The sequence below is a fragment of the Sceloporus occidentalis genome, unplaced genomic scaffold (genome assembly GCF_023333645.1).
Source record: "Sceloporus occidentalis isolate IW3139 unplaced genomic scaffold, rSceOcc1.0.p SCAF_9, whole genome shotgun sequence".
Taxonomy (NCBI): domain Eukaryota; kingdom Metazoa; phylum Chordata; class Lepidosauria; order Squamata; family Phrynosomatidae; genus Sceloporus; species Sceloporus occidentalis.
The window spans coordinates 42,099,223-42,121,059 of NW_028316989.1; the positions used below are offsets into that span (position 1 = coordinate 42,099,223).

Here is a 21,837-nt window from a genome sequence, read left to right on the forward strand (position 1 = left end):
CTAATAAAGCAGAACAGCTTTTGTAAGTGAGCTTATTTTATATTCCCTTACACTGTGTCCAACACACTACAGTTTTTATCCTTTATCTTCTGGTACTCATAAATATCCATTGGTAGCAGTACAGCAATAGAGTTTTGCGATAATGGCTCACAGCCCTTGGGTGGATTTTGAAAACATGTTTGCAATGAAACACAGGAAAAATACACGCAAAGAAGATGTGAAATTACTTCCTGGTTAGCACATAAAACAAGGAGTGCCTAGAACGTAGCCAGGGCTTCAATACCATTAAAAACAAGCAACTTATCAGAACGTATTAATTTATTTTACATAAGCCATTTAAAAGTGGTTTTCTTATTTGTTCCCCATAGTTTACATACTTGTCTGCTGCAGAGGGTCATGGGGTGGCCCCACTCTCTCTTTCAGAAATCTACAGTGTTGAGAGCAGCCTTTTGGCACTGCAGATCTATGTCTCTTTTCCTTGGTCTGGAAGGCAGAACTTTCTAATTGTGCACAAACTAGCTCTGAGTTCATGAGGAAGAGACGATCTGTGGCGGCTAACAATAACAGCCTTGTTTTGACTTTAGAGTAGTCTAAAATAGTTTTTCCAGTTTGTTCAAATGTTCTCAGCATCTTGTTCCACAGTTCAAGTGAGCAGTCTTTTCCGGGAGTAGGTCCTGGTGATAAAATGTTGTCTGGTGCTTGCACTGTGGAATGGAGATAAGTCTTCATTTGCACCTCCAAACACATCAGAGTCATCTCCTGTCAAGGGGAACAATGTATGAAAACTTAGTCAGAGTACAGAACAGAAAGGCAGGCAGAAAGCAGCTGGTTGCCTCCGCAAAACAGAAAACTAGTATCGGGAAATAATCAAATAGTTTAAAGCCATGCAGCAACAGCTATTGCATCAAGTGCCTGGAAGTTGCTTATGTGTTTTAGCAGACAGCGTGACTTAAGGGGAAATGACTACAACTGGGAAGAGACGGCTAGAAGCACAGCCATTGAATAGTGACAGTAAACAGGTGGTTTGTGTGGGCATTTAGCAAGGGAATTGGAGTGGGTGGCCTAGAGAATTCCCATCTATGCTGGAGGAAGTGGCATGGGCAGTGAGAAAGGTGATCTAGTGACCTGCAAAACCTATGCCATGTGCCATGATGGTTTTCCTGCCTGAGGACACAGAAAGCAACACTTGTACCCACAGCAAGTACAAACTAGTTTTCCTGCTGGAAGAGTAATACAACAGACTAGCAAAGATTCAACTTATCGGGGTAGATGAAGAATGTTTGAACAGTTTGACAACTTTTTTTTCTTTTTGTTTGGGCTGTTGATGACTAGGACTTTCATGGGTCTCTTATTCATAAGGCCACTGTATGTTGAAGCCAAGTTGATGGCAAATAACAAACAACAGCAATTGTTTTTACCAGTGGGGCATTTCTTCAGAGAAGTGGCGTGGCCTTGATAAAGAAGTGGAGACTGAGTTAGTGCCCGAAGTCCACTGACAGAGATTGTGCTCTTTCCTGAAGACTTGGGTGGAGTCAAGGCTGTGAAAGTAAGAATAGGAGACTGAAAAAAGAAATTAAGACATATTGCAACACTACTTAATGAGCACTGGTGCTTAAACAGGCTTCTTAAATCTCTCTTAGCTTTGAGCATGACCATGTGGATTCCTAGCAAACTTGTAAAATCAATCCATTTATCAAATGAAGTGGAGATGTGGGAGAGAAATTGTAGTTCTTCAGATGAAGAACTACAATTATTAGTATTATTACGTTTATTTATATAGCACCATAGGCTTTACATAGCGTTTTATCACCAAACCATTATTTATAGATGATGGAAATGGAAATCTAACATAAGCGAAATAACAGGTGCTGCGACTAAGAAGGAAATTCTATGGAAGTGTCATATGCATATCTAATGCTTTATCATTTAACTGAAACAGCGAAATAAGGCTGTCCAAAAACTAAGAGCAATCCTATACATATTTATGCAGAACTAAAGCCCTTGAATTGAGCTCTAAAGAAATAGAGCTCAAAAATATTTGGCCCGTTCCCAGCCTTGGATAGAAAAACACTAGTAACTGTTGCTCCTATACTACCAGGGGGAAGACTTGGATTGCAAACTCATTGAGATAAATCTGTCTTCTACTGTTATCCTGTCATCTTATACCATGTACATTAGTGATGCTCAGTAAATAATTACAGGCTGAGTCTCCCTTATCCAAAACGTTTGGGAGGATTTTTAAAGAATATCCATGCTTATACATACATGAGTATCTTGGAGATGGGACCCAAGTCTAAGCACAAAATTCATTTATATTCCATATACATCTTATACTCAAAGCCTAAAGGTAATTTTATACAATATTTTAAATTTCAATTTGTGCATAAAACAAAGTCTGTGTACACTGAATCATCAGAAAGCAAAGGTATCGCTATCTCAGTCATTCATATTTTTTTTGGAATATTTTGGTTTTCAGAATTCCAGATAAGGGAGACTCAACCTATAACAGGAATAAGTAAATCAAAGTGTCATGGAATTACAATGCTCTTCTCAAGAGGAATGCACATCCAGTCTTCATGCCACAAGGTACACTATTGAAACTGAGCACTGACAGGTCAGTAGGGCTAGACAGTGGGCTAAATCTAGGGACAATAAAAGGGCTCCTTTTATTTTTCCTCAATGCTATATTCTACTACTTCAGTTCCTCACAAGGTATTATATGAGTTTCAAGCCAAAAGTACCTGAGGACTCTGCTCCATTTCCCATGCTCAGCAGCTCATTGGCGCACACAGCTGCCCCTGGATTCTTTCTCTTTGGGCAGGACCTTTTTGCTTCTTGGTCCTTTTCCTCTTCTGAAAACATATTCTCAAAAGCTCTTTTCCTGGACTTTAGTTGAGATGCCTCTCTGCAAATGTTCTCATCCTCAGTGGGTTCTGTGTCACTGCAAGGTAACTCATCTTGAAGCCTACAAACACCTTCAAGTTCAAATTCCCCCAGATGCAATGCTTTATTCCCACTTAACAGTTCAGAAGTTCTCATTCCTGCTGTATTAGGTGCTGCTGTTTCCAAAGCAGCATCTGTGTGTCTCTCACTTTTCCTGCAGCCCACGGCGGCCTTTTTTCTTCGTGGCCAGTCTTTAATTACCTCTGGAGTAACTTTTCCTTTATGCTTTGGAGAAGGTGTTGATGGAATGCTAACACTGCCTTGCAATGGGGAACAGGTATAGGAGGTGCAGCGAGTGGGAGTGTATGACTGGCATATGTAGGTCTGCCCACCACCCAACTTTCCTGGAGTACTGTGGGCAGAGCGAATACAGGATGGGGAGATGGATGCAGGTTCTAGTTTCCCTGAGTGCCTCCCACAGCAAGTCACAGAAAGATCCTGTACAACAAGATCACTTTCTTCCTCTGCTTTGGGTTTCTCAGTCTCTACATGGGATGGCAGTTCCAGAGCTGACATGGAGGAAACTCTCTTGATTCGTAGCTTTGGTAAGCCAGAAGCTTTCATCTCAAGCTCAACCTCATAGGTTGGTGAGCTAGTTGTCACAGGCACTGGATGAGTAGTCTGGGGGGCTCTGGATGCTATCACCTTCTCAGGATTCCCTAGGCGTGCTTCAGCCTCTCGTTGTCTTCTGTCCGGGGTGCAACGCAGTGCATAGGTACATGAACCAGACTTTGAGGCTGTCAGCAAAGAAGGCTGGTTATGGCTGAGAGAATTTTGGGAGAGTGGTTGCTGCAAGTCTGTGGCTTTTTCTGTTATAAATGCTGTACTATCTGGACCTTGATCTACCTGAAAGCTATGTGCACAGGCTTTGTTTAATAGGGAGGCAATATTGAACTGTTCACACACCACTATGGCATCTGGGATAAACTCATGGGTTTTAGTGGAGAGCTCAGCAGACAGATGTCTATCTAAATCCTTCCTCTTATTTGGTGTCATAATTCTGTTTGCTTGTTTATGTCTCTCTCTCAAGAATATTCCCTCTCTATGGTCAGGTCTACGAAATGGGTTGCTTTCATCAGAAAGACTGATGCTGCCCCTACCTTTATCCCCCTCATTCTTTCCATACAAACGTAAGTGTTCTTCAGACCTGCTGGAAGCAGATTTGAAGGCTTTTGGTGGGGAGATATCTGTGACATTTTGGGATCTCAAAGGAGTTTCCTTGGGTGTATGTGACCTCCTGGTCAGCTCTTGAGTCCTGGCAGTTGGGACTGTGCATGTAGCCACAGCATTTAAAGTCTGGTTAGGAGGAGACTCTGCCTCAGGCAGCGATGGAGACTGAACAGGTACAGAAAAGGCCTCAGTAAGCTTGGCACTCTTTGGGCTTGGAGACAGTTCTGAAAGTGCGCCTCCAGATTCTCTGGGTACCATCTCCAACATTACAGAGTCCAACATCAGTGGCAAGTGTGGCTCCAGATACATAACTGTTTCTGTCTCCAGAGAATGTTTCTGAGGAGATGCAGGAGAGGCTATTTTCTGGGCAACTCGCAAGGAACGCCTTGGAGACTGCAGTTGTGAAAATGCCTTTTCCCTGGAATTTAATGGAATTTGAGGAATTGTCACAGAGAGGGTGGCTGCTGAATCACAACTGCTTGCAGGTGAAGCAAAAACATCATCAAGAACCCTTTGTCTTTCTTGTTTTCCTAATGTGTGCACCTGTGGCACCTTGGATGGATAAGAAAACATTTCCATTGGCAGTGCTAGATCTTCTTCTTTCTTTTCAAAAGATTCAGGCAAGGACTTGCTCTTCTGTTTAGATGGGGAGAAAAGATTTCCCAAACTCTTAGCTGCTGTGTACTTTGGGGCAAGGCTTTTCTGCTTTTGCTTCTCTTGAAGTCGAGGTGATCTTCTCAGGCCCTTGCTTGCGGGACTTACTAACCTCTCGGAAGACTGAAGAGGAGTTTTTCTTGGTGTCTGTGGAAAATAAGTGAAAGTAGGTTACCACTTTGGTACAGGAATATAACAGTGGTTCTCAGCCTCTGATCCTCCAGGTGCCCTTAAACTCCCAGAAATTACAGACAGAGTAGCCAGTGGCCAGTGATTGTGGAAGTTGAAGTACAAAACATATGGAGGACCAAAGGTACAGAACCACTGGAACAGAAACTCAGGATGAATATAACCAACTAAAATACCATGTATTTTAAGCTATACAGTAGAAATGAGAGATTAAAATACAGGCAGATGAATACGTAACACACTGAAATATCAAGACGACAACTTTACCTGATAAACAGCGGACTCATCAAAGGCCAGGCTTCTTCTTTTTGTTCTGTGTGAATCTATCTCTCCCAAATTGAACTCCCCCAGAACTGCTCCAAAGAGAAGACTTTTAGGGGAATGGACAGCTTTTTTTACAGGAGGTGACGCCACGCCTATTTAAAAAATGTATCAGTGCAGACAGGTATTGTTAGGCATCTGCAGTTCTCAAGGTGCTTAACATCTTCACTGTTTATGCATGCTTTCCATTTCAAGTCCAAATATAGGGTGGTTTGGGGTACAGTTGAATTAGTAATCAAAAACAAAACAGTTTTAATTTCCAAATGACAGGTCTAACATGTTGACAGAGACCCAAGGCAGGAAACTGGGCCTTTGCAGTAACAAAGTGGCAGGGCAGTATAATTTTGGGGGGGAGGAGCGGAGTGACAAACGAGGAGTGCTTAATTTTCTCTTCATTTCAGATGCAGCAAACTATTCAGAAGCCTAGGATATTGGGGATGGGACAAAGAAGGTTATGTAAAGGAAAAAGGATGTCCTCTTTCCTGGCTTTCTCCTGCTTGAAACTTCTTCTAATCAGACTGCTTTACAGCTGGGTCTAATGGCCTACATAACCATTAAAGTAGACTACTAAGGGACATCTGATTGGTAGCTAACAGGTTCTGGTGTCCCTTTGCTTCCCAATCCTCACATTAGATCCTTGATTCTTAGATTACTCTACCACTCTGAACTCATGAAATCTCATCTGTTTTCAGAAGCTAAGTAGGGTTGGACCTGGCCTGTAGTTAAGTGAAGTGCCACTAAGGAATATCAGGGACCTCAGGACCTCCAAGTAGAGCTATCTGAAATCTTTGAGAGCTGCTGGTGGTCAGAACTGATAATACTGAGCTAGTTGAACCAATAATCTGAATGCATTGTAAGTTTCTAACATTGTTTTGCTGAATGCCAGTACAGTATATGAAGTTTTGACTTGCTTACTAAGTTAAAAAGGAGGCTACTGATTCAGAAATCAACCTGTATCTTCAAACATTAAGGCACTCCAACCACCAAACTATTTATTTTTGCCTAGATAATATTTCCTGATGGAGAAAATATGAGGGAGATGGAATAGCTAGCACAGTGGTTCTCAGCCTTTGGTCCTTTAGGTGTTCTGGAGCCCCAGGAGAATCAAAGGCCAAAATGTGGCATATCTGTATTAACAATGACTATGTCTGGTTAAAACAACATGAGTGCCTTCAATCCTTGAAACTAAAAACACTTCGATACCTATTACGTTTTCTTGATCATCTGAAGCTCTGAGATGAACGGAATTCATTTGTTGTACGCTCCTCTTACTGGGTTGTAAAGAGTGGAAGGAGCCAGAGAGGGTTCTGTCCAGAAATAGCTGCTTGATCCGTGGGCTTCTTCTTAATGTACCTTTGAGAAAGTCAGAATTGGGGGGGGGGGGGGGGGAGGAGATCAAAGCTGGCTCATACCCATCTAATATGAATTTGTATCAATACAGAGGGAAACGAGTTGTAGAGTCTTGACTCAATGAACAAGACAGTATTTAAAACATCTGCTGACATAATCTTCTCATGTTCCATTATAATCTGGCAAGAGTGGGGGACGGTCAGCCTCTGGACAAGATCCATCCTGCAGACTCTCCTCTGCTCTAGTCTACTGTTTCACCTAGTGTACAATGTTCAAGTCAGAGATAAAGAATGAGATGGCACATGCAGACTTGAAGGCTCAACTATGCAGTACAGCTGCAGAAGTGGTACAGCACCCCCAGAAAGCTCTTCCATCCTGCTATCAGGAGTCCACAATTAATGCATATACCTGCCAGTACCTCTTCCCTGACAAAAGCAGTAAAAAGAAAGACAGATGACTTTAGTTGGGGAAAGGACAGAGAATAAATGATGGGAATAGCTGCAGCTCTCTATCCACTATGATGTTTTATCCCTAAAAACCATTCCCCACAAGAGAAAATGGACCTCATGGGGGAAAAAACAAAAGAGGTTTATTATACCAAACATATACATGCGCAACCATTTGGATCAGGATTAAAGCACAGGAAGACAAAATATACAGGTGCATGTGCAACCATTATATCTCATTTATACAGAGTAAGGTGAAAATCCACAACCTCGATAAAGACTGAAAAACTACTAGAAATCAAGGAAAGAAGTATTGGTGAGAACCATGTAAACTGTCCAGAGGTCTTTGGAAGAAACATTAGGGGGAAAATGCAGTAGTGATGCTCCCTGATCAAGTCATGCAAACTTGCAAAAAAAAACCTAGTCATGCAAACTTGCCAAAAAAAATCTGCATCAGTTTAATACGTACAGGTTATGCTTTTTTCAGGAGATTCTTCTACAATTCTAACGTCAGATCCAGGATCAGAACACCTGTGAAGAAGAGTGCTTTAAACTCAGCAGAATAGTAACAGTATCTTGTTACAGAAAGTTTTGTAAGTTCATTTTCAACTGAACTAATATCAGTAAGCTTATCTATAAAGGGTAGTTTTACTCACCGGCCTTTAATCTGCTTCTGTATCAGCCTCCTGGAGATCTGTTTGTGTACTGGGGTTTCTGTCACCATTTTGGTCAGCAGCTTTTGTTTATCTGAAAGAGAGCAAAGCTTACGGTTTTGTACAGCAGCAGGTCTACTCTGGATGAACTAAGTGAAGATGTACTTGACCATGGCGCAGTGGCTAAATGCCAGTATTGCAGTCACAAGGTTGTGAGTTCGTTCCCAGGGCTCCAAGGTTGACTCAGCCTTCCTTCCTTTTGTACATTGGTAAAATGAGTATCCAGCTTGTTGGGGGCAATAAGCTTACAGCTTGTAAACTGCTTAGAGAGTGCTGAGTTCACTGATAAGTGGTAAGTATAAAAATGTACATGCTATTGCTTTTGCTGCAGACCATGTGGTGTTTAGTCCAAGCTTAACAAGCAAGTGCTCCTTCAGAATTGTTAGACTGCTTTTGCTTTCCTGTGTTGCAAAATACATCTCAACACTGAGATCAAACTTTTCTATCACATGGTTTTCAAAAATAATTTGATTGCTCTAAGTCTAAGGTGAAAGCAAGGTATCTTCTTTCCTAATCTCATACCAAGACAGAAGGAAGGGGACTGGTCATGCTCTCCTGTAAACTCTAAATCCTTTTTTGGGGGCTGTTTTCTTTCTACACTAATTTACATGTCTACAATACGTCTACACTCACTCATTTCCACCTTCTGTTCTTTCCCTCCCATTTCTCACCCATCCTAGTTTAACTCCCCCCTCCACAAGATTATGAGATTTCTAGGCCAAGATCCCAGTCAAAAATCTAGTAAAGAATTCCTTTGGACAGGAAGTTGCAAGCAACCATAGGATATGAAGCATTTTGGCAGAGGCTCATGATGATTTCCAGCCATCACAACACAACCACATTCTCTCCCTGTAGTCATCATGTATAACAATTCATTCCCCTCAGGATGTAAAACTGTAGAACTGATATATTACATGAGAAGGTTTTTTGGTGGGAAAAATTTAGGTTATTCAGCTTCATCTGGAAAGTAGCGAATGCAGCTATTTGGAAGGAAAGAACAATACATATAGATGGCAGAATTACAGGAAAGATTAATCCCAGAGCAATACTCATTTAAACAATCAGATAGTCCATTAAGACTATTCTCACCTCTAGGGCCCTCATTAGAATGGCTGTGTTTGCGTTTTAGGCCTTCCAAAACGGATACTGACTGACTTCGAGAAATTTTTGTAAGGGATCTTTTGCTTGGAGAAAGGAATTTTTCATTGAAGAGGTTTCTTCGAACCTTTGTTACTTCTGAAAGCCACAGAAAAACAAAGAAAAGATTTGTTCTTGTTTTTGAACTAAAAGAAGGCAACACTCATATATTGAGGAAAGTAAGATCTTGATTTAAAAATTGTTTCTAAGAACAATTCCACTAAAAAAGAATCACTCTATTTTATTTACATCCAACTAGTATTAAATTAGTTTAGCATTTTCCTTAAACAACAACAACAACCACCTGGCAACGTGGAGAACTAAAAGGAAGACATACATTTTAGAAGAACCAGAAGATACAACATTTCTGTTGAATTCAACTACACTTTGTAAAATGTAACGGGAATGTCATCTTTAAAAATGAAAGCACATTCAAATTCTGTTCATAGATATTAGGTATATGTGAGGGTATATGTGATATATGAGGGTCTAAATACCCTAAAGGCACCAGATCCCATCCCATGACTACCTTTTCTATCTTCCTAATTCTGGAAAGCTTGGAAGAAATAAAAAGTACAGCAATTTGATCCTGAGAAAAGACCCAATGTTATGACTACCCTTTGTATCTCTCTAATTCTAGAAAGTTACCACTACTTAACTCTCTGCTTAAGAAAAGGGGCCCACCTTGTACTGCCATTTTCTGTGACGCTGGTGCTGACTTCACATCAAGGCAGGCATGAGAGTTGTCCTGAATCATTAGAATACAGTATTAGAAATATTTCAACATTACAACCATTTATACATTTCAATTGAAAAGCTCATTCAGGAAACTGGAAGCCATTTTTATGGAAAGAATTGACAGTAAATCAAATAAGCACATCCTCCTTCCATGGAAATGTGTTTAATGCTACAATTTCAAAAAGAGTTATCTTTATGCAGCAGATGGGCTCACAGGCATTTTAAGGCTGATGAACACATTTTCCTGCATGGATTCAGCTACTTTGGTTTTTGAAGAAAGTCATACAACCTCTTTGTTCCCCGAAAACATTCACCTTTCTGGTACGGTTCTTTGGTACTTGAGGAATCTCTATTTGGCGTAAGTTCTGTGATATTTCTGTCACACTACGGTGTCTGGCTAGTATATTCTTTCTAGAAGTACAAAAAACGAAAACAAAAGACCTCCCTTAAGCAAACCATAATTACATTTCATCCATGATTTTAAGAAAACTGGGTTAAATGTGACTACTTTAAAAAAAACTTGATTATTTTTATCAGTCTACAGCTGTGGATAAGTTCTGGATAAGCACACGCTTGCATTTATTTGTTGATTGTGTTGCTCGCTACCTGGATGTCCAATAGGATGGAAGGTAGCATATAAATCTTTGAATTTAAATAAATAAATCTGTACTACATTAATCCAATCATGACATTATTAAATTTTTTGAATGAAGTAATCTACATTAAAAAAGCCCTCCCTTCCGACCACCATCTAGAGGGGGAGAGAGGCAGGCTAGCTCCAACTCCCTGCCTGAAAGAAGAAAAAGCCCTCCTTCCGACCACCATCTAGAGGAGGAGAGAGGCAGGCTAGCTCCAACTCCCTGCCTGAAAGAAGAAAAAGCCCTCCTTCCGACCACCATCTAGAGGGGGAGAGAGGCAGGCTAGCTCCAACTGCCTGCCTGAAAGAAGAAAAAGCCCTCCTTCCGACCACCATCTAGAGGGGGAGAGAGGCAGGCTAGCTCCAACTGCCTGCCTGAAAGAAGAAAAAGCCCTCCCTTCCGACCACCATCTAGAGGGGGAGAGAGGCAGGCTAGCTCCAACTCCCTGCCTGAAAGAAGAAAAAGCCCTCCCTTCCGACCACCATCTAGAGGGGGAGAGAGGCAGGCTAGCTCCAACTGCCTGCCTGAAAGAAGAAAAAGCCCTCCTTCCGACCACCATCTAGAGGGGGAGAGAGGCAGGCTAGCTCCAACTGCCTGCCTGAAAGAAGAAAAAGCCCTCCTTCCGACCACCATCTAGAGGGGGAGAGAGGCAGGCTAGCTCCAACTGCCTGCCTGAAAGAAGAAAAAGCCCTCCTTCCGACCACCATCTAGAGGGGGAGAGAGGCAGGCTAGCTCCAACTCCCTGCCTGAAAGAAGAAAAAGCCCTCCCTTCCGACCACCATCTAGAGGGGGAGAGAGGCAGGCTAGCTCCAACTGCCTGCCTGAAAGAAGAAAAAGCCCTCCTTCCGACCACCATCTAGAGGGGGAGAGAGGCAGGCTAGCTCCAACTGCCTGCCTGAAAGAAGAAAAAGCCCTCCTTCCGACCACCATCTAGAGGGGGAGAGAGGCAGGCTAGCTCCAACTCCCTGCCTGAAAGAAGAAAAAGCCCTCCCTTCCGACCACCATCTAGAGGGGGAGAGGCAGGCTAGCTCCAACTGCCTGCCTGAAAGAAGAAAAAGCCCTCCCTTCCGACCACCATCTAGAGGGGGAGAGAGGCAGGCTAGCTCCAACTGCCTGCCTGAAAGAAGAAAAAGCCCTCCTTCCGACCACCATCTAGAGGGGGAGAGAGGCAGGCTAGCTCCAACTCCCTGCCTGAAAGAAGAAAAAGCCCTCCCTTCCGACCACCATCTAGAGGGGGAGAGAGGCAGGCTAGCTCCAACTCCCTGCCTGAAAGAAGAAAAAGCCCTCCCTTCCGACCACCATCTAGAGGGGGAGAGAGGCAGGCTAGCTCCAACTGCCTGCCTGAAAGAAGAAAAAGCCCTCCTTCCGACCACCATCTAGAGGGGGAGAGAGGCAGGCTAGCTCCAACTGCCTGCCTGAAAGAAGAAAAAGCCCTCCTTCCGACCACCATCTAGAGGGGGAGAGAGGCAGGCTAGCTCCAACTCCCTGCCTGAAAGAAGAAAAAGCCCTCCCTTCCGACCACCATCTAGAGGGGGAGAGAGGCAGGCTAGCTCCAACTCCCTGCCTGAAAGAAGAAAAAGCCCTCCTTCCGACCACCATCTAGAGGGGGAGAGAGGCAGGCTAGCTCCAACTGCCTGCCTGAAAGAAGAAAAAGCCCTCCTTCCGACCACCATCTAGAGGGGGAGAGAGGCAGGCTAGCTCCAACTCCCTGCCTGAAAGAAGAAAAAGCCCTCCCTTCCGACCACCATCTAGAGGGGGAGAGAGGCAGGCTAGCTCCAACTGCCTGCCTGAAAGAAGAAAAAGCCCTCCCTTCCGACCACCATCTAGAGGGGGAGAGAGGCAGGCTAGCTCCAACTCCCTGCCTGAAAGAAGAAAAAGCCCTCCCTTCCGACCACCATCTAGAGGGGGAGAGAGGCAGGCTAGCTCCAACTGCCTGCCTGAAAGAAGAAAAAGCCCTCCTTCCGACCACCATCTAGAGGGGGAGAGAGGCAGGCTAGCTCCAACTGCCTGCCTGAAAGAAGAAAAAGCCCTCCTTCCGACCACCATCTAGAGGGGGAGAGAGGCAGGCTAGCTCCAACTGCCTGCCTGAAAGAAGAAAAAGCCCTCCTTCCGACCACCATCTAGAGGGGGAGAGAGGCAGGCTAGCTCCAACTCCCTGCCTGAAAGAAGAAAAAGCCCTCCCTTCCGACCACCATCTAGAGGGGGAGAGAGGCAGGCTAGCTCCAACTGCCTGCCTGAAAGAAGAAAAAGCCCTCCTTCCGACCACCATCTAGAGGGGGAGAGAGGCAGGCTAGCTCCAACTGCCTGCCTGAAAGAAGAAAAAGCCCTCCTTCCGACCACCATCTAGAGGGGGAGAGAGGCAGGCTAGCTCCAACTGCCTGCCTGAAAGAAGAAAAAGCCCTCCTTCCGACCACCATCTAGAGGGGGAGAGAGGCAGGCTAGCTCCAACTGCCTGCCTGAAAGAAGAAAAAGCCCTCCTTCCGACCACCATCTAGAGGGGGAGAGAGGCAGGCTAGCTCCAACTGCCTGCCTGAAAGAAGAAAAAGCCCTCCTTCCGACCACCATCTAGAGGAGAGGGGCCTGGCCTGAAAGACTAAGAGCCCTCCTTCTGACCACCATCTTGAGGGGGAGAGAGGCCTGTTATGTTTTATTTTGACTTTGTATTGTACTTCGTGTTGTACACCGCTTTGATCTAATTTGGAAAAGCGGTATATAAATAAACATTATTTTTATTATTTTTTTTTATTTTTTACATCATTGTCTAATTTTAATTCAGCGTTGTTTGCTTCCTTCTCTGAAATACATTGACCTTTTCTTGGCAGATCTGGTACGCAGTTCTTCAAGCTGCTCTGCCTCAGTACTCAGTGAAGCTGTTCTGGAAACTGGAACAGATGATGTGGAAGCATGAAGGGGTGAATTTTGGCTCTCCTGACCCATCGAATCATCACTGAAGAAGTCTGCTGGAAGGACAGAGGCCAGCTTTGCAGGAATCTGTGTTCCCAGGCTGTAATACAAACCTCCAAGGATCTTTGGCATAGTTTCCATATACCTATAGAAAACAAGAGTGTGCATTAGACATTTTACTACCAGGAACTCTAACCACTTTGTGATTTCATTACTAGATTACAATTAAACTAATTTTACCCTCAACATTTGTCTATTAGATACACAACCAGGGGCTGACCAGATGGGCCAGGATAGCACAGGCCAATCCCATACTATTCTGGCCCAGGTGCTCATCCTGGCCAGTGCAGGGATGGGCAGGTGTTTACATGCTTGTCCTTGCGCCATCACTGTGAGTTCCTTACAAGTCACACCATAGTTCCTACTGAGAAGCTCCGTCGCTATATCTGATGAGGAAACAGGGCGCCTGGCTCCACCCATGTGTCCAGGCTCCCCATTTCCACATCAGACATGGAGACAGGGGGATTCTCAGTGGGAGCTAAGGCGCAGTAAGGTAGGGGTATGTAGGGCTGTTTAAAGCTTCCAGAAAACTCTACTGGAAACCAGGAGTCAAATTGACCCAGGGTAAAGGTTGGCTACTGTGGGATCGGATCAGATTCACCAGATCCATGTCTGGTCTGCCAGGATCTGGCCCAATCCTGCCCCCAGGTTCTGACCTGTGTTATCTATACAGGGCAATGCAAGATCAGGGGGAAGACAGGCATTTTGGCTCATGCAGACAACCCCCAAGATGATGGTGGTTGTGAATTTATTCTGGAAATCATACAAGACTTACATATAATTAACACCTAAGTTATGTTAACTTATTACTTAATGCCTCGACATACTACCACTCCAACTCTCCAGTCTCTAGTAAATCTAACAGAGCTGTGCTTGCTGATTGGGGGATTTTGCCTAGGGCAAAAGCTTTTGCACAACTAAGTATTCAGGCAAACAGCTGTGACCCACACTGTGCTTTCAGTAAACCAACAATACACATGATTTACTCAAAAATGAACAGAAAACATAAGTAAAGGATTGGTATGTATTAATGTAAGATGTCTGAGAGATTTGATTGTGTAGTTTTACTGCTTTTGTTATTGATTTTGATATATATATATATATATATATATAACTATATACAGTATATAGTGTACAAAGTTTATCGATTTGGGTTTGAATGGGTTTGTATATATTTATTTATGTTGTGTGTTTATGCTGTATGTCTTTTTAATCAATAAACATTATTTAAAAAATCCAAGTGAACCAATATGACAAATGCCTATGTAGAATTGAACATGTTCTAAAAGGCTCTGAAATTCAAATGAGTGTGATGATTTTTGGTGTGAGATTTTTAAAATGCCAAATAATACAAAATATTACTATTACTATAATAACAAACAGCAGTTTCAATTCACTGCCTGGACAGTATTTTACAACTTTTGAAAATGTACACAAAGATGCCAAATTAGTTTGTGTCAAGTTGGAGCAAAATCTAAATTTAATTAGAAGCATTTCCAGCTATTTATATAAAAAGACCAACATTTTTCAAATACTGTTTAATTTCATTGTTATAACACACATTGTAATCTTTCTGCCCATGTTTCTTTGAAAACACAACAACATGCTACTGCCTGAAAGTACTTACATGTCTACAACTTCTTCCAAAAACCTGGTGAGGTATACTGGGTCTTTAGTCAAGCACAGAATCCTCAACATATCTGTCATCTGCAAGGGAGATTAATGGATTAAATTAGAGAAAATTAGTCAAAAGGTCAGTGACACATAGCTTAGCCTTCTCAAATCTGGACACATAGTTTAGCCTTCTCAAATCTGATGGGACTGCAATTTCAATCATTTCTAGCTACCCTCATCCTAAATAGGAATGATTTTGACTAATCCTTCCATATCAGTATAAGCTGTTCAACAGTTTAACAGACTACCTTAGGCCTGAAGCGGGCCAAATGACGCAGATTCCAGCCACGTTTGGGGTATAGCATTCAGGTGACGCATGCCCCGAACACAGTCAGAAGCCGCACCAACACCACATATTGAGAAAGAGCCGGGCCAAGAAGGAATGCATAGGTTCTGCTCCTTCCAGCAGCCCAGTTCAGGACCGTGGCGACGGCCTGGACTGGGTGTGTGTGGTTGTTGAGGCCCCGGCATGATCAGCACCAGTGCGGCCACACGCTACTCTTTTGGGCCTATCTGTTTTGGAGCTCAGAGAGTGATGGGCTCTCCTTCAGTAGAGTTTTTTTAAGACAGTGGTTGGATCACTATCTTTCAAGGATAACTTTGATACATCAGCAGGGGCTTGGACTATAATACTCATGCATTGCCCTTCATCTCTATGATGAACCCATCTGGACAGCACTTGACTGGGGACAGCCAATATGGTTGCTGCTAGGAAGCAAGGCGTCATTTTTCAGATTTAAAATTTCATTTACTGTTTCTGGAACCCAAGGCTAATTGCTCTACCTCTTCAACAAGTTGCTCCATTCCATCTGTGTCATCTTGTAAAGAAGGACACTGGAGGCATGTTTCTAGGCGCAAGTACACCTGAAGCTGGCACCTGTTAAAAGGGAAAGAGGGAAGTATAGTTAATGTAATACCATTTCCTCAGAACAGCAGCAACTACATGGAGGGAGCTCGAACACCAGAAGAATGGACTCTGAAGGACATTCCCTTCCACCATCACCACCACCCTTACTTTGCCACTTTGGCATCCGCTACCATATGAGGGAGCAAATACAAAACTACTTCTTCACTTCATTAAGAAATAATATTCTGGATCCATTATGATGGCAATTTCATCTTCCTAGTGTTACTGAATAAAATTAAGAATGCTAATACTTAAGCAACATATTCCACAAGCAAACTATTCCTCATACTCTTTGACTTTTGCTTCCTTATCAGGATCATTGCCAAGTTGTTGGCGGAGAGATTTGCTGGTCTTCAACAGACTGCTTTGGACTGTATCCATAAAGGCGGCCTGCAGAAACAAAGTCACAGAAAATGTAACATGCTGCTGTCTAAAGAAAGACAACAATTTTGAAAATAATTTGCCTGCAAGGTACAGCAAAATATGAGATGACAACCAATGCCAAAGAGATACTAAAAAGCCAACACAATTAAGACTCGAAGTTTCTTTCTCTTTCTGAAAAACTCACAAGCAAGCAAAAAATTTATCAGAAGAACATACTGTGTGTTCAGTAACAAATCCCTCACCAGCAATGAAGAGCATTTAAAGAAAGTAAATATTAGGCATTCATATTTAGTTTTCCAGAGCCTTCCAGATATTGCCTTCCATTGAGATTTGGAAGGAAACTACATCCAGACCCTTTGTCTGTACACACAACTTCCAAAAAAAAACTAATGTACAAATCACTACCCTCTACAAGTGAACTGAGTTGATGAGCACTGACAAGTTTAAAGTTAAAATATAACCAATGGAAACAAATTTGTCTTGGAAGGGAATGGAAAAGAGAAATGGAGTGGAGGAGGAAAAGTGCATTCTTCAAAACAGCAAAAATGACGGCAACATTTTGTTACAAGCTCCTTCTCATGTAGCAGCAACCTCAGTATATAAATCTACTTTGTGAATTGCCTACATGTCCAAACACTGTAGCTACAATTACAGCGCGCCCCCATTATATGCGGGTGCACCTTACATGGTTTTCAGCATATTGCTTCTTTAAATGTGGTTAAAAAACACCAATGGAAATGCTCAGTGTAGCAAACATGCATATCTATCTATCCTACCTTATTTGATTTCTGAAATATATTAACAGCTGCCACCATGTCCTGGGCATGTGTAAGCAAGTTTTCTCCATCAGTCACAGCCTTCTGATAGTTTGTTGTTATATAAGAAAGCATCTCTTCCTCAGTTGTAAAGCCTGTAAAAACACACAAATTAACTGCAAAAGCATGTATGTGGCATAAAGATGTCATGAAATCCTGCTCCCTCCCCTCCCAGCCATGCCACCCAAGCAATACTAATGGTAATTGTTTCTATTGCTTTACTCTTCAATTTTTTTAAAACAGTAAGTAACTTAAATGAGTACGCAGTAAAATGCAGTCCCATTGTTAGAGATCTCATAGCTACTGACAGACCTCAGCTAACGGTCTGTGCAGGTAGTAGCAATTAATTCACTGAACAGTGGCTGCATCCACACTGCAGAAATAAACCACTTCGACACCATTTTAACTGTCATGGTTCAATGTTATGGAATTCTGAGAACTGTAGGTTGTTGAACCACCAGAACTCTCTGACAAAGCAAGCTAAATGTCTCACAAAACTAGTTACCAGAATTGCATAGCACTGAGCCACAGCAGTTAAAGTGGTTTTAAACTGGATTATTTCTGCAGTGTGGATGCATCCAGAATCCCACATAACAGAGCAGTATCTTCTGCTTCCTAAATCAGTATTGAAGATTCTTCTCTTTAGATAGTCTTTCAAAATTCATAAATTTCCCTGTAAAATCTTTCCCTCTCATGCTCCAAGTATTTGATAGGCAGAGGAACCACATACCTATCTTGCGCTTCACTATTTTACCCCTTCCTTCCACATTCTCATCCAATCGTCTTGACAACAGCCTTTGGGAAACCCTTTCACTGACTGGAGGCTCTCCTTCTGGATGGAACTTTTGAGCCTTTACATTCAGCCTAGCAACGTTCAACATCTGAAGGGAACGAGGCATGGTCTTCATTTTCTGCCTAACAGGGGTCCGAGGACCTTTGCCTGCATAAATAAAAAATATAACAGGTTGCCATCAAAAGTTTTCCCCTCATTTCCTTGACCACGGTGACAAAGCTAGGTGGCAAATCTTGGGGTGGGTGGGCTTTGACCACTACAGAGGGAGAAAGAAAACAACAACAACAAAAAGGCATATCCAGGCATACAGCTTATATTTACATGTGTTGCTAAAGGATGATGGCCAACATTATTACATTACATACAAATATGCTGATGCTTCTACAAACCCAAGTGCTGACACTTCAATTCCAGCAATTTAAAAAAAAATCTTTACACACATTTCTTCATTGCAGCTTCCTACATGTTGACCAATTTTCATTTTCCTGACTTTCTCTGTCTTTCTGTAAAGTGCCAATTTGACACAGGTGTTAACAAGAGTTAAACCAATTACAGAAAGCCACCAGCCAATAGACCAATGGCATAACATGAGCAAATGGGATACAGATATATTTCAAGGATAGCAGGGTTTTAAAGTACAGGAGATAACTGGATGAGGAAAAAAAATCAGTGTGCCTACATCTCTTTCTGTGATGCTGTTGATGTGAGGTAGCAGACTGATCAGAGGCTTTCCTCTGGTAAAATTCTGACAAGCACTGTGTCAACTCCACTTCTGGTTTAGGTGCCTCCTCTTCCCCTGTAGCAGAATCTGCCTGTAGCAACCTGTATGAGAAAGACGCCTATCAGAATAATAATTGGAAAAAATAGAAGAGGAATGTGTTGTTCCCCCACAGTAGGCAAGAGCTTGCAACATCTAGCATGTCTAGCTGCTAGCAGGAATTTCTCCCCATGCTTTTAAGGCTAGAGATGTACAAATAATATCCTCAGCCCTCTCTTTGACTATTCCAGTTTGTTGCATAACAACCTGGAACTGAAATGGGTTTAGCTGGCTTTGTTACCAAAGACAATCAACTCAACATGTGAAGGTACAACATATTTGTACTATGACACAAACATTAAGTAAATAAAAACTGGTACTTGATGGCTGAACAGCACTCATTGCCCTGAGAACACCATCCCCATGACAAAGCATTATGGTAACAACAGCATATTGAGAGGATGTGTTTTCTTGGCAGGCCAAAGGAAACTGGTCAGGATCAAGGGCAAATGGATGGAGTCTAGAGGATAGGTGCATTCTAGAGGAAAACCTCTTTCAGATTGTGAGGGACCTAGGACCAAGCTGGAAGATTGGACCACCTTCCAGCAGGACAAATTACTCTAGACCAGGGGTAGGCAACCTTTTTGAGCCGGGGGCCGGGTTGCTGTCCCTCAGACAACTGGGGGGCCGAAGCCGGGGGTGGAGCTTCCACCCTCCGGGGGCGGAGCTGTACATGGGGGTGGAGCTTCCACCCTCTGGGGCGGAGCTGCATGCCAGGGCGGAGCTTCCACTATCTGGAGGCAGGGCCACATGTCAGGGGTGGAGTTTCCACCCTCCAGGGGCGGAGCTGCATAATAATAACAATATTTGCAAGAAGCGACTAGGCAAGGCCACAAAACAGCAAAAAATGCATGCCACTGTCTGAACCCAGAAATGTGCAAGCAAGTCCATGTGGGGGGATCTTGCAAAGACAATACCAAGGGATAACAACAATAATAATAGCAGTATTTGCAAGGATGGAAGCTACTAGGCAAGGCCACAATCATAGAGTTGGAAGAGACCCCAAGGGCCATCCAGTCCAACCCCCTGCCATGCAGGAAATCAGAATCAAAGCATCCCCAAAGGAGCATTGGGGGGGGGGGGGTTGCAAAGATAGTAAGGGAGTCACAAAGCATAGGAGAAACATAGAATCATAGAGCTGGAAGAGACCCCAAGGGCCATCCAGTCCAACCCCCTGCCATGCAGGAAATCAGAATCAAAGCGGTTGCAAAGATAGTAAGGGAGTCACAAAGCATAGGAGAAACATAGAATCATAGAGCTGGAAGAGACCCCAAGGGCCATCCAGTCCAACCCCCTGCCATGCAGGAAATCAGAATCAAAGCATCCCCAAAGGAGCATGGGGGGGGGGGTTGCAAAGATAGTAAGGGAGTCACAAAGCATAGGAGAAACATAGAATCATAGAGCTGGAAGAGACCCCAAGGGCCATCCAGTCCAACCCCCTGCCATGCAGGAAATCAGAATCAAAGCATCCCCAAAGGAGCATGGGGGGGGGTTGCAAAGATAGTAAGGGAGTCACAAAGCATAGGAGAAACATAGAATCATAGAGCTGGAAGAGACCCCAAGGGCCATCCAGTCCAACCCCCTGCCATGCAGGAAATCAGAATCAAAGCATCCCCAAAGGAGCATGGGGGGGATTGCAAAGATACCAAGGGAGAGTAAATCACAGTCACCAAGCAGAGGAAAATACATGCACCAACCAACCTCTTCAGTGGCTCGCTCCGGCTGGCTGGCTGGCTGGCTCTCTTACTTTCGCTTTCCTTTTCTCTGCCGCCTCCTCATTTCCCTCCCCTCCACACTCTTTTATTCATAGAGGGAGGCGGAGAGAGGAGGGCAGAGCTAGAAAAACGGAGCCAGGAGGGCGAAGGGCAGAGAGAGAAGGGAGGAGGGCGGAGCCCATTCGGAGGGCTGGTGCGGCCCTGCAGCCCTGGAACAGGGCTGCAGCAAGCGCCCCGGGCCTCCTAGAGGGGCGCCGCCATTTTGAAAAAGAAAATGGCGGCCGGAGCGGCGCCAATCGGCGGCGCAATCGGCGGCAGGGGCGAGCGCGGGCCAGGCCTAGAGGCTTCGCGGGCCGCATCCGGCCCGCGGGCCGCATCCGGCCCGCGGGCCGCACGTTGCCGATGCCTGCTCTAGACCCACAACCAAAGAAGCACTGGAATGGTTCACAAACAAGAATCCAAATGTCTAAAAATGGCCCAGTTAAAGCCCACACCTCATACTTGAAACTAGCTGTTTGCCAACAGTTGTCATATGAGCTGACAGACATGAAACAAAGTTGCCAAGAAGAATGGCCAAAAATTGCAATGTGCAGATACACCAGGCTGATAGAAACTTGCACAAGAAGATTTGCAGCTTTAATTGCTGCAAAAGATATTTCAACTAAGTATTGACTCAGCCAGAAAATATTTATACAATCTTCAAGTGCCTGTTTGTTTTGGTTGCTTAATGTTTATGCCAAGTTACAAATATTTTGTATCTTCACAGTGTTGAGTATCTGGTATACATCAAGTGGCAACAATATCAAATCAATTGCAATTCAACTTTGTGACACAGCAACATATGGAAAAGTCAAAGGGGTGGTGGTCAATGCTTCTGCAAGGCAATGTAACATGATCATTGTCAAGAACTATTCCATGTACTTTGATCCCTTTGCCTTGTCTGTTTCCCTTCACCCAACTTTAAGGGATGACGAACACATAGTTCTCCAGATGTTGAAATCCATCAGCTCCAGCCAACATAGCCAGAAATGAAGAATGATAGCAACTGCTGTGCAACAACATCTGAAATATCATATTCCTTTCTCCTGCTTTAGGAGATACTTAAGATTTTTCAACCCTCTTAATAAAACGTGTATGTTTACATCAATTTAAATTGGAATGACTATTTGAAGAAAATGCTATTAGAACTTCTCTTATTCAATGTCTTGTTATTAGCTCCAGTATTCTGAATCCTATATTGGCCTTTCTCAATATCAGACTGACTCTGAGCTTGAAGAAAAGGGGAATTACCTGAATGATTCCATCAAGTGGGAACTTGCTCCAGAGAGATTTGATAAATAGTACCAGCCTTCCATGACTGCAGGACTCCAGCGCAATGTGCGGGACAGCTCCTGCTGTACCCACTCAGGAAATGAAGTTTCTTCTAGACATTTTACAACCGAAACAAAAAACAGAGAGAAATATTAAGT

The 21,837-nt window shown here is 43.4% G+C and overlaps 1 protein-coding gene across 2 annotated transcripts in view; it reads right to left on the reverse strand.

Annotated features, from left to right (window-relative positions):
- Nucleotides 1-2: 2 nt before the first annotated feature.
- TICRR (TOPBP1 interacting checkpoint and replication regulator) overlaps nt 3-21,837 on the reverse strand; it is a 29,717-nt gene continuing 7,882 nt past the window's right edge. For both annotated transcript variants that reach the window (XM_089539094.1, XM_089539093.1), the window contains exons 6-23: nt 21,659-21,791; nt 18,516-18,658; nt 17,774-17,983; nt 17,005-17,138; nt 16,134-16,234; nt 15,721-15,814; nt 14,891-14,970; nt 13,109-13,348; nt 9,976-10,072; nt 9,608-9,671; nt 8,876-9,022; nt 7,730-7,820; nt 7,543-7,604; nt 6,481-6,630; nt 5,224-5,372; nt 2,742-4,914; nt 1,419-1,538; nt 3-759 (exon numbers count right to left, since the gene is read on the reverse strand). In XM_089539094.1, coding sequence (XP_089395220.1) covers nt 644-759; nt 1,419-1,538; nt 2,742-4,914; nt 5,224-5,372; nt 6,481-6,630; nt 7,543-7,604; nt 7,730-7,820; nt 8,876-9,022; nt 9,608-9,671; nt 9,976-10,072; nt 13,109-13,348; nt 14,891-14,970; nt 15,721-15,814; nt 16,134-16,234; nt 17,005-17,138; nt 17,774-17,983; nt 18,516-18,658; nt 21,659-21,791 — 4,304 coding nt within the window. In that variant the 3' untranslated portion in view covers nt 3-643. The remainder of the gene's footprint in view (nt 760-1,418; nt 1,539-2,741; nt 4,915-5,223; nt 5,373-6,480; nt 6,631-7,542; nt 7,605-7,729; nt 7,821-8,875; nt 9,023-9,607; nt 9,672-9,975; nt 10,073-13,108; nt 13,349-14,890; nt 14,971-15,720; nt 15,815-16,133; nt 16,235-17,004; nt 17,139-17,773; nt 17,984-18,515; nt 18,659-21,658; nt 21,792-21,837) is intronic.